The sequence below is a fragment of the Triticum urartu genome, chromosome 6A (genome assembly GCF_056163025.1).
Source record: "Triticum urartu cultivar PI428250 chromosome 6A, HENAU_Tu73, whole genome shotgun sequence".
NCBI lineage: Eukaryota > Viridiplantae > Streptophyta > Magnoliopsida > Poales > Poaceae > Triticum > Triticum urartu.
The window spans coordinates 547,615,762-547,628,303 of record NC_141878.1 but is presented as its reverse complement, the minus strand read 5'-3'; the positions used below and the strand labels follow the sequence as shown (position 1 = coordinate 547,628,303).

Genomic DNA, 12,542 nt, shown 5'->3' with positions numbered 1-12,542 from the left:
CCACTCGTCGGGGCCGCACCATTTTTGAAACTGCTCTTAAACCGTGACAAAAACTATTCAACGTGCAGAGTTGCACCCAATCCATAGCTTTCCAATGGTATATTACACGCCTCGTTCCAATGAGCGGTTTACATATTTCATCGCAAACAGTACCGAAAAAGGGCATGCAATTTTTTCTGCTAACATTCAGGTAGTTTTGCTAGCAGTGCAGTTCTTTTAGCCTCTGGGGGAGGTTTGGAAGTTTATGGAAACTAGATGATGCCCCGCGCGTTGCTGCGGAAATTTGTTGTGGATTTTCAAAGTAACATCAACATCTCAAAGAAGAAAATAATTTCAGTCAATAATTGATAGATTTCTCGTACATACAATGACTAAAATTTATTGCTGGTATGTATTGGAGGATAAAGCCTGCTATTTGTAGCATGAACCATATGCTGTATGATAGCATGTACCATATTCTTACTCAATATATTTGTTGTGGGCCTTCTTGAGTTACTACAACCTGAATATATGGTATCCCATTCTTTTCATACTCCACGATATATCCCATAGATGATAATGGATGGTGACCAGACAGTTGGTTAGCGATGTGTTGAGGCTTGGACACCTGTTTGAAAGTTATAAACGTCGGGTCTTTTGTGCCCTTCATCTTTGCAATTGCATCCTTGTATTTCTTCTGAGCTTCTCTTCTTGAAACGGCGGTAGAACATGGCGGATTATTTTTTCCATAATTAGGCGGCGTTCTTGAGAAGATGGAGCACATTGTTAGTCAGCGTAAGCAGTGGAATGAAAATATATAGCAAACTAATTTCAGTAGGAGTACCTGTTGCTTCGGTCGTCCATTTGTACTGGCTGCCAACTCGTGGTTGAGAAGACAAGGGGTAAGCTGAAAATGCAACTGGATGATGTTATATAGATGTGTGTGTTGCAGTAGTAAGTTGTTTTGCTGATTACCATGTGAGGATAAATAAAATGCACTCTTGCTGCTTACCAAACGAAGCTAAATAAAATGCAGTCTTACTTTGCTGGTAGCTCCTACAAACTAAACATATGATGTACATCCATGATTTTCTATACGACTGAGAGGAACAGTTTAATAAATACACAAAAAAAGAATATGGTGATACTGCCAGAATAAATTAAGAAATATGTTCAATCAGTAGTACTAAAAATACACAATCTCCTTTGCTGCTTCATGTATGTGATGATGCCAGAATAATTAAGATGTTCAAACAAATGGTAGTACTGAAAATACATAATCTCGTTTGCTAAGTCAAGTCTGTTTTTCAGTAGACTAAGCTAATGACAGAATAGGAAGTATGAGAAGTTTTAATACACCAGACAAACAAAATTAAGGGGACTGATTCCATTGATTAATTATTTTCTTTTCCCATGCTAGCGAACATGGCATCAGGCACCGAACACATCTTTCTGCTTTAATACTGCTATTGTCACATTTCATTGTTACACTGATAAAGGTGAGTGTATATGTCTGCGAAAGGTAAAAAAAGATCTATGAGCCATGCGAGTTAAGCCTAGTTACCCCCCTGCAAAATCTATGGTTGTATCTCTTTTCCCTACTTTACACATCTTTAAATTTTTTATCAATTCACTTATCTAACATTTTCAGTAAACTATATACCACATGGATAATTCATATTGTTAGAGACAAAGCTTGAATCAAGGAGACATGTAGACATGTCAAGTGTGTATTGTTTCCAAGATGTATATACAGTCTTTCAGGCTAGTAGAACATTCACATGTCTATTTCTTGTATGTAGTTATATCTGATGGTATGTCAATAGGAATATCAATTCCTTTTTGTCTTCCAAATTCCTCTTTGTCTCCCAAATTATGGTTCACAAAGTTCCTAATGTTCGCCCGACATGAAAACAAACTGCTAGTCTACAGCTTGAATGAGCCGCATCTTTAATTTGTTCTCAGCTGTGTAACTTGGCTCAACAAAGAGATTACTGATCTCTCTCTATATATATAGCACTTGAATTGCATGTGAGACAAATATTATATAGAAAAACTTTAAATCCATAGATATAGGAGGAAACCAATGTTTTAAATAGCGGGCTATGGCATTTAGCAGCGACCCTAAAAAACAGCTACAGCTGGGCTATAGCGGAGCTATAGCAGCAAATTGTACATGAAATTATTTAGCGGCAACACCCTCAAACAGCTATAGCAGAGCTATAGCGGGGCTATAGCCGGCTATTTAAAACTATGGAGGAAACCAATGACAACTTATCATAGAAACAATGAAACATACAGGGAAAATCAACTGACATGGTGGTATATCAAAAAATGGAAAAATTATGAGTAAAATTTTGTTCTGTTTCAGACTTTCAGTACAACAGCCAGATCGCATCAACCTTTGCTTTGGCCATTTAAGAGCGTCCCATGAACTTTGCATCAGCCAAGACATGGAATTTCAAGATACGAATAGCACAGCCAAAGCAAGAAAATTACATGATGCGGTCCTAGGATTTAGAACCAGACCTCTAGCAAGCGGGGCGGAATCAGCGGACGCCTCGAGGAGAAGACTGTGATGAGAACCCGGGCAGGCGAGTGACGGGAAGGGATCAACTCCAGTGCTTAAAAGGGAGAGCCACTAGGTCGATTACCCTTCATGAGGAGGGAGTCATAAATCCATCAGTTTCTTCTTTTCACATGAATCCATCCGTTTCCGTCGATTGAGTGGTGCGAGGCCGTTTCATGTGCGCCATAAAAGCGGCTGTGGGAAGATGAACGAATTTGATGGAGTTAATGCCGTGTTGGGTGCAGGGCCGGGTCCATAGTTGTACAAACTGTGCGGCCCGCACAGGGCCCATAGAATTTGGGGGCCCAAAATTTTTATAGGCCTATGTATTTATTTTCCCTGGCATGGGCATTGGGCCCTCGGCGTCAAGCCTCGACCGTCTCCCGTCCCAGGCCGCCTGCTCGATCGGTTATGCCCTCGCCTCGATGCCTCGATCGCAGGACGCGGGTTCTGACTCAATGGGAAAGGAAACCGAACGGCGAACCAGAGGAAGGATCGATCGCATCCAGAGGAAACTGAACAGCGCGGGATCTTGGTTCGCATCAAGATCCGGCGACGCCGCGATGGGCGACGCGGCAACAGGTACAGGAATTACAGCCCTCATTGGTTCGAATCCATGATCCATCGATTATTCCTCTCGTAGTCTCCTGATCTCGGCTTCTCAGAGAGGAATTTTCGATCATATACTTGTTGGCTGTATTTTGACGCCCCTTCTACATTGTATTGAGAGAGTATCTAGTGTTATCTGCTAGCTAGCTATTTTGATTCTATCATTCTAGTTACTGTGATGCGATGATATACCTATTGTGATTCTAGCTATCTATTGTGTTATCAATACGGTATATACCTAGTTATGGTGATTCGGGTTCTCAGGGAGCAAAATTGTTTCTTATACACTGTATATACGTTGGACAGCCCTCATTGTACTCCTAATTCTACTCCTATAAATTGTTTCTTATATACTGTATTATACGCTAACGTTGGACATCCTTCATTGTACTCCTAATTCTATTCCTATTATCCTAATTCCTATTTCCAAATTACTTTTGGCAGGGATCATTAGAGAGATGGGTTCTTGCCTCCTCGGTTAAATATCACAGTATCACAGGAGACGTGACTAGTTGAGTTAGACGGTTCTTCTAATTGCTAAATATTGACACATAATCTTCAATTGATATCTGCTGTCTTATGAATAGGTATGATTTTTTATATATATAACCAATTGTTATGTAAGACATTTTATCATAATTCCTTGTTAGTTCATTTTTTTATGAGATAGGGCCCCACTTTTTAGTTTTGCACAGGGCCCTCAATTTTGCCGGCCCGGCCCTGGTTGGGTGCGGCGGGCTGGCCACGAGCAAAGGCCATCATGGCGGTTGTGCTGGGGGGCATCAGCCATGGTGGCGGAATCCACAGAGGTGGCTACTGGATCACACATCTCTGGATAGGTGGCTCACTGGGGACGGACGACGATGACGGCGGAAGGGTTAGCACTGACGGCTGGCTAGGGGCAAGCATGGGTGATGGTGGCTGTTGGTAGAGCACAAGGGACGGCAGCGTCTGGCCAGGCAAGGGTGGATCGTGGCATAGACCCGCCGGAAGGGCTCCTGGCGGCGGCTGCCCGGGAGTGTGGATGGTCGTGGCACGATCTTTTCTTGAGACTGGGAACAATGGACTTTACCTATGGGCTTCGAATGGGCTTTGTAATGTCCAAACAATTTTGGTGAGGAGGACGTGTGCAGCCCAACTAAAACGAATCGAGTCGGAGGGGATATGCAGCGAGCGAGCGGGACAGCGCGAAAGAACGAATCGGTATTTTCCACTCATGAGGAGGCAGGAAAATCAGCTAGTGGGGTGCCCCTATTTAGATATAGAAGATAACATCGACCAGAAAGAAATATACTACGTGGTGGTTGGTTTACGACGCATTGCTTCACTTTTACTATGAATGAAGTGGTTGCTTTTATGTATGCATCGTGTGACGGTTTAGTTTAATTTGTTGGTGCGCGTGATGGTCGGAACGTAAAATTATATATATATATATATATATATATATATATATATATATATATATATATATATATATATATATATATATATATATTTTGACATCAAGGCACCGTATTTTTATGTTTTGTAAAATTTGTCTTATTTCGTACATAAAAAGAGAACGTAAAAAAATATGTACTCGCCGTAAAAAATATTTTATGTTACGTAAAATTATGAATGTAAAAACATAGTATAAAACATACATAAAATGTGATTTTTCTGATTTTATAACCTATATTTTTGCTTTTTTATACCAAATGTTACATATTGAATCAATATGCATGTAACTATTTATATTCTAAACATAATTTATTTAGAAAGCGATCGTAAGATTACTTCGGGTGAAGAATAATTTATTCTGCACACTGGGTGATGAATAGTAACACTATATATATAATCATAGGTTATTCTGGGTGGGGAATAGTTATTCTTCACCCCCCTCTATTTTACCATCAATGCACCGTAATTTTACATTCCGTAAGTTTTGTCTTTTTTCTGACGCAAAAAGAGACCGTAAGAAAATATATAATCGCCGTAAAAAATATTTTATGTTATGTAAAATTACAAACGTAAAAACATAGTCTAAAATACACATAAACTGCAAAATTTCTTGTCTTATGACATATATTTTTATTTTTTTATATCAAATTTTACGTAGTGAATCAATAGGAATGTAAATATTTGAATTCGAAACGTAATTTAATTATGAAATGATCGTAAGATTACCTTGGGTGAAGAATAACTTATTCGCGCTATTCGTCACCCTGTGTGAGGAATAGTTATTCTTCACCCCCCTCTATTTTACCATCAATGCACCGTAATTTTACGTTTCGTAAGTTTTGTCTTATTTTGGACGCAAAAAGAGACCGTAAGAAAATATATAATCGCCGTAAAAAATATTTTATGTTATGTAAAATTACAAACATAAAAACATAGTCTAAAATATACATAAACTGCAAATTTTCTTCTCTTATGACCTATATTTTTATTTTCTTATGTCAAACTTTACGTAGTGAATCATTAGAAATGTAACTATTTGAATTTCAAACGTAATTTAATTATGAAATGATTGTAAGATTACCTCGGGTGAAGAATAACTTATTCTGCATCCTGGATGATGAATAGTAACACTATATATATATATAGTAGTATTTGTCAGCATGGGTGAGAATTAATAGTTTGTAGGTGTAGCCTTATTGCTTCTATTCTGCGCGCGGGTGTCGGCACTGGCCAACACTATCATGAACCGCGGTTACAAAAGCGCGATCTTTGGGTATCTTACAAGGAAAGAAAGCGGCGGTCCATTGCACCCGTGGAACAAAAAGCTACGCCGGCGCCTTTCTCCGGCCCGGGGCACACCTTTAGCGCCGCCTGATGGTACCCTTGATGAAAAACAAATCCACCACTAATTCCGTGCACGGAGCGACAGCGATCGCTGTCACACAATTCCACGGCCGTACGTCGGCTCGTCACGCTCCTTTGCTCACCGGCCCACCATCGCATCCTGCCACGCTAGTCAACCGCGCCCGCTGGCCTCTGCTTTGTGTTGTGCACTTGTGCTGTGTGCGGCGCCATGTTTTTCTTTTCAAATCAAGCCACCGGACACCTCCGCACGAATGCACCACGTACTAGTATCTTGCAGCCATCATTCCCTCCCCGCGATCGAGCCCTCCACTCCGCTCGCACTGATTGCCATTTGCCTCCCGCCAGTCCACCGCGCGCGCGCCCGCCGGCCGGGCACGATGTCTCCGCGACGCTGCGCCGGCCGCGTCCCGCCGCCGAGCAGGAAGCGGGAGCACCACCCGTCCTTCTCCGCGGCGCTGCTCGACGCCATCTACCACTCGCTCGACGCCGACGCCTGCGCGCCCGCCGGGGAGCTCCGCCGGGCCAACGTGTCCCCGTTCGAGATGCCGTCGCCGCCTCCTAGCCGCCACCGCCGTCCTTCCACCGCCTCGTCGACGTCCGTGTCCTCTGCACGGTCACCTCGGCCTCCAAAGCCGCCGCGGCCATGCCGCGTCCTGCCCCACCCGCAAGCCCCGTCGCTTCTCTTGCCGCCGCCGCCGCCGACATCGATGCCAGCGCCGCCAGCCGTGGAAAGCAAGGAGAATAGGAAGATCAGGAGGAAGAAGAGAAGCAAGTCGGCGACGTTCGCGTGCCTTCTGAACGCTCTGCTTTGCAACAGGAAGCCGCCGGCCAGGTCGTCGTCTGTTGACGCGACGGCGATGACGGCTCTGCCGCCGACAGTTGCGGCAGAGCCGGCGTCAGCGAGGTCGATTCTGTCTTCTCGCGCTTCCCGGCGAGACTCGGCGGCCGCCGCTGGCGGGTTTCTGACTCCGGGGAGGCGGGCCGTGAGGTTCTCTCCGGCGGTGGAGGTCGTGGTGGACGAGGAGGAGCACGGACATGGAGCCAGGACGACGGGGAGGCTCGGCGACGCTAGCGGGGGCGGGACGGAGTCGTCGGCGGCTGCTGATGCTGAGCGGAGGGTGGAGGAACTGCTGCGCGCGCTGAGCGTGGCGGAGGAGAGGGAGCGGGCAAAGGAGAGTAGCGAGTCCAGCTCCGACCTGTTCGAGCTCGAGAGCTTGCAGCCGGCGCTCGCTGACACCGAGTTGGCCCGGACGACAGTCGCCGCCGCGGCCGGACTGGCACCGCCGAGGCGTCGCGTTCTCCTAGACGAGATGGTTGTACAGTCGTCGATCGACGATCCTGCCTTGGTAGTTCGATCGATTGATGGATCTCTCCATGGAGCATTTGTGCATTGAGTTGAGCGTGTAGATGCCTAGAGTAGATGGCATGTCAATGTAAAGTTGTCTTGCACTGCACATGGTTCCATCATCCATGGCCCAAATGTGATGCATCATGCACGGAAGGAGGTTACACTTGCATTTTTGTTAACTTGAGTGAGAAACAAGACATCCGAACATCATTTTTCACTAGGCTATCATCACATACTATATACTCCGAATCGCCAAAAGAAAGGAGCAGTATAGATTCATACTAGAAGCATACGCGCGGTTTGCTGCGCCATCTACTTTTCCGTCGTTTATTTGTTTGCTTGTTAATTCACATATAGATTCTTTGTTGCTCTATTTATCGGACGGGCGTTGTTGTTCATTTTATGGGCATGTTGTGTTCTTTTTAAACCTTGCATGGTGAGATAAAATTCTGAAAGAATCCGCTGCTTTTTCGGCCTCAAGCCAGAATGAATTTGAATCAGGTTGATAAAGAAATGATGAAAGAGGGAGATGGAGGAGAGGCCAGGAGTTGTGACACATATCTTGTGGACCATGGCGTGTTGAAGAAGGCGAGCAAGTCCTGAATACAGGGTCGTCCCTGTTGAGCGCCGCTGCTAGCCATGCCGGCCTACCTCACCGCTTGCTCTTCCATGCCCCGCGCATCACCATTGCTTGACGTTAATTGCCGCCACGAGAGAAGGGGAGAACGATGGTGAGATGGGCGGGGCATGCGGCGCGATGCTGGACTGGCAATGCCGAGGAGGCGGTGATGGGTCAGGCTGACGGCGCCCGTGCGGTGTTCTATCATTTTGACATGCATGGATAGTCAGCCACATCACTAATTTCCCTTATACAAAATGTACATGAGCAACAGGTAGGAATGAGGATGTCCTGGACTCATGGGCATATGAACCCGCTTTGTAAATATGCATTGTTTTACAATGTTAAAAATTCCGAAACAAAATTTCATGCATACATCTTCGCAACATGTGTGCGCAGCACAAAATTTTGTAAAAAGTTTTTTTGGTTTGCCTCTGCGAGAAGACAAATTTCAGTGCTTCTAAATGTCGTTTCACCGTACTATTTTGTCTTTTTGTACAGGTCAAAGAAAGAGTTGTTTTTTCATGAAACTTTTTGCGCGCCCGTAGAATGTGAATACGTGCGCGTGATTTTTCTTTCAGATTTTTTGGCATTTACAAATGAGTTTTTTTATAGTGGGTTCATATATCCATGGGTTCAACCATATACTTTCCCGAGAGGTATCCTATTCTTTCCCTATCAAATGTACATTATCTACACGTAACTTTTTTTCTCACAAAAAATAAGTGATGCATAACCCACGAAGTATCGGACACATGTAATTAGATTGTAATTGGATGGTTGACCCAAACGGCAAACAGTACCACAACTCACTAACTTGCGTTGTCCATTTGACCCTCGCAGCCCGAGCGCTCACAGATCTCACATTCCAGGGTGCTTAGATACTCCCTCCGTTTTTATTTAGTCCGCATATTAGCTTTGGTCAAAGTCAAGCTTTGTGAACTTTGACTAAGTTCATAAATAAAAATATTAACATATACAATAAAAAATCAATACCACTAGATTCATTATTGAATGTACTTTCACATCATATAGATTTGTTGTGGTAATGTTTATATATTTTTCTATAAACTTGGTCAAACTTTGCAAAGTTTAACTTTGGTCAAACCTAATATGCAGACTAAATAAAAACGGAGGGAGTACTCTAGTGACTAGAAGGGGACGCGCGGTGTCAAAGGTCATTTATTGTGTGAGGATTTCTTGTGGTCGCAATCCTTTTTTCAATGGTATAAGCAATTCCGAATTGGGAAATCCATTTACTTGCTTATACTGGAACTTACAAAATTGCATATTGGAACATATCTACAAAGTCTATGCTGCTTAGAGCAACTTTAACGGAGTCGTCATATTGGCAACCACCGCAGAATGGGGCGAGAGAATTTGGGACACACGGGTGCGGGGCACCGAGTCTCTCGCGCATGCTTTTTCTTTTGGTTTTTGATTTTCAAGCTTTCATATCTTTTGATGGCTAATTCGCCTTACAGACCACGCCCTTCCCATTTGGGATAGTCCCAAAACTTTCCTTCGGCGTGTTCCTCTTTGGTCTCGTCGGAGAAAGGTTCGCGAGTAGGGCCATGACATGGCCTCTTAGAGTTCATTCGTTGTAGGAGGTTGTCTATTCCATGTTGCTTCTTTGTCCCCTTTATGAGAGCTAATAATTAAAGGATACTCTCTAGGTGGACTTCTCAAAGGTCACTTGTGAGAGCCTTCATATAATGTGTCCCAGTACCGTCACGTGTCACACATTGGACGCTCCCTCCCTGCCCCTCCCCATTTCCCCTAGTTTTCTTTGATTTTTTTTTCTGGTTTTCTCATTTTTCAGCTTTTTTAATTTCTTTTTCACTGTTTTGCGGGTGCTTTTTTTCAGGAGAATATGTATACATGCTTCCTCGTTGGGAAAATCCAACCCTGCAGGAGCACAAATTAGTTTCATTTGAGAGAATGAAACAGTACATTTTGGAACTTGGAAGCACATGCTAGTTCACTTTGCATGCACATTCTCTGCCTAAAAATGCCTAAAAAAGGTTCGTCGAAACCCATTAACATTGGATCTAGTTTCAAAAGAATTGACTCGAGAAACTCAGCCATGAAAACAAATTTGTTATTTGGACACACGATTCAAGAGATATATCGTTTTGAAAGGATGGATCTACGAAAAAGTAGAAACAAACTCACCAATTCCTTCTGCATGTGAGAGAAAAAGTCATCTAAATTCTCATGTTGCGACTAATGGCGCACATATGATGCATCACTTCTCGATTAAATGAGAGTGACATTTGCAAAGGTTATCGCTTAACTCATGACTTCATCCCTTTACGTCTCATCTATCAGTCATCCCCATTAACTGCATATATATTTTCGGCTGGAAGTCATCGTCCAGCCCATACAAACAAATGGAGGCCCATTTTTCTTAAGGAGCTGATTTTTTTTAGGAACCATTAAGGCCCATTATAAAAACCATTTACATTCGCATGCTATGATTAGCTCAGTTGTCTATTTCTTCTCACATGTATCGAATTCATCATCATCATCATCAATCTTGCCCTAACAGCTATTCTTTTGATTGCGTACCATTAATCGAGTGATTATTGTCATCAATCATCATCGCCCACTGGTCCTTTGACAGATAGACGACAGCACGAGCCAATACTACGCGTTGGCAGCACACACGCTAGAGCCAGGTAGGGCGCCAAAGGCGTAGACGTGACATGCATGCTGCATACACATATCACCCAGTCTGCAGACCAATACAACCTGCATGCTCAATCACACGGTTCTCGTGACCTCCGAATAATTCCGATCATCCTGCAGTGCGTAGGGATGAGCGTGTGTTCGTATGTGTAGGATCTGCACGCGAATCCCCTGTAGCTGAGCCTGCGTAGATCATGCATCGAGGGCATAGGAGTGCGGCTAGTTTGTGCCTGAACGCCTACCTGCGCAACTGTACGCACGCAGCAGCAGCAGCAGAGAGAGTAGGAATGCAGGTACCACACGCAACAGCCAAGAACAGGGACGCAGATTCGGGAGTTTAGGGCATCTCGAGCGCAAACCCTCTAAGAGCATCTCTAACACGCGCCGCGCAGCACGTTAAATTATTTTTACAGCCCTGAAATAGTTATTTTTAGCGCGTATGAGGGCTCTTGCTTCAAGAGGCGCTGCAAAATAAGGCGGGGCGCTATAACTCCAGCAGGCACTGCAAAATTCAGCGCGCGCGAGCAGCCGGTGCTAGGATGCAACACATATGAAAAATATGAAACAACATATAGATTAAAACGATACAGATAAATATGATACATAGTTCAAGCCCAACACCACAATCTAGTCAATACGATACAAATAAATCTAGATAAAAACGATACTACGATGCAAATATAGTAGATTTTACGTCGACGATAAACTAGATAAACTACTCCTCGTTGTCTTCCTCCTTGGTGGTGTAGTCCGACGACAGAAACGCATCCTCCCACCGAGGATCATTGTCGTCCCAGGTTGACGCAGGTCCGAGTTCGCCCTGGGCTTCCGCAAGTGCCTTCCGCTCACGCCTCTTCGCCCGTTCCGCGGCTCGCATGGCCCTCCTCTGCGCCCAAAACTCGTTCTCGGCGGCGACATCCTCCGGGAAGCGCTCACGCCACACCGTCATGGCGTGCTCATCCGCACCGGTGATGAGGAGGCGCGCCTCCTCTGGATGTGGCGGTCCTCCACGGTGACTAGCCCCGGGGGAGGCGCGAGGTCCTGCGCCTGCTTGCGCGTCCGCGCATCCGAGAAGTTCATATGCGCCCGTGGCCTCCCGAGGCGCCACGTCGCCGCGTGGTCGGGCGGCCTCATGGGTGGTCTCGAACGTCCCGAGCCTGAGGTGTGTATCACCGGAGCGGATCTCTGCGTAATACACGCCGGAGGGGCGTGCGCGGACGCCGTAGTAGCCGGAGCTGCTTCGGGTGCGCGTCAGCATGGCGGCGGTGGGGCGCTGGAGGCGAGGAAGAAGGGCGCGGCGGCGGCGGGGCACCGGCAGAGGCGAGGAAGTAGGGAAAGAGAGGTGACGGAGATGGCGGTTGGCGGGCGCCCGCACGCGGTTTTTATAGAGCGCGCTGGACGCCGCGCGCCAAAACTTCCACGTGCGTTGCCACTTTTTCGCGCGCACGCCGTTTTCTTTTGTGTGCCGAACTTTCCTGCACCCGCTGGAGCGCGCCAAACCGGCTCGCGCGAGCAAAAAAATGTCTTTTTCCTGCGCGCACCATATCTAGCGTGCCTGTTGGAGATGCTCTAACCGCCGGCATCGGATCGCATGGTTCTTTTGTCATGTAACGTGGTCTTGTATAAGTTTGTTGGCCGGTCCGAATGTTCTTTTTCATGTAAACCGGAAGCAAACTGAGGAGGGGGGATGGGGGCTGCTTGTGGGTGTTCGAACAACTGCAACGCACCATTCGACAACCCTCTCCCTCGCTCGTGCATTTTCCCAACCGAAGCGGTTATCTGCATTCATGCCGCTCTAGAGCAGCATTGACGCCAGCCCAGAACGAACGTAACCTCTCACTGGCGCCAGCATTGAAGCGGCTCGCCAGCCGAGAGCGCTGTCCGCACCGCATCCCCAGTGTCTGCGCTTGTTTAGTGCCTGG

The 12,542-nt window shown here is 45.7% G+C and overlaps 2 protein-coding genes and 1 long non-coding RNA gene across 3 annotated transcripts; 1 reads left to right on the top strand and 2 right to left on the bottom strand.

Moving 5' to 3' along the window:
- Positions 1-389: 389 nt before the first annotated feature.
- On the bottom strand, positions 390-2,689 carry LOC125512659 (uncharacterized). The gene is made up of 3 exons (XR_007285471.2): positions 2,509-2,689; positions 824-886; positions 390-743 (listed from the first exon to the last, which is right to left on the bottom strand). It is a non-coding gene; the product is annotated as an uncharacterized LOC125512659 (long non-coding RNA).
- Positions 2,690-6,134: 3,445 nt separating this feature from the next.
- Positions 6,135-8,217, top strand: LOC147966207 (uncharacterized). The gene has a single exon (XM_087527151.1). It carries the CDS (start codon positions 6,214-6,216, stop codon positions 7,354-7,356), a length of 1,143 nt encoding a protein of 380 aa, XP_087383277.1. The 5' UTR covers positions 6,135-6,213; the 3' UTR covers positions 7,357-8,217.
- A 3,118-nt stretch (positions 8,218-11,335) lies between these two features.
- On the bottom strand, positions 11,336-11,878 carry LOC147966206 (uncharacterized). Its single transcript, XM_087530753.1, has one exon. The coding sequence runs from the start codon at positions 11,876-11,878 to the stop codon at positions 11,336-11,338; it is 543 nt and encodes a 180-aa protein (XP_087386879.1).
- Between the last annotated feature and the right edge of the window lie 664 nt (positions 11,879-12,542).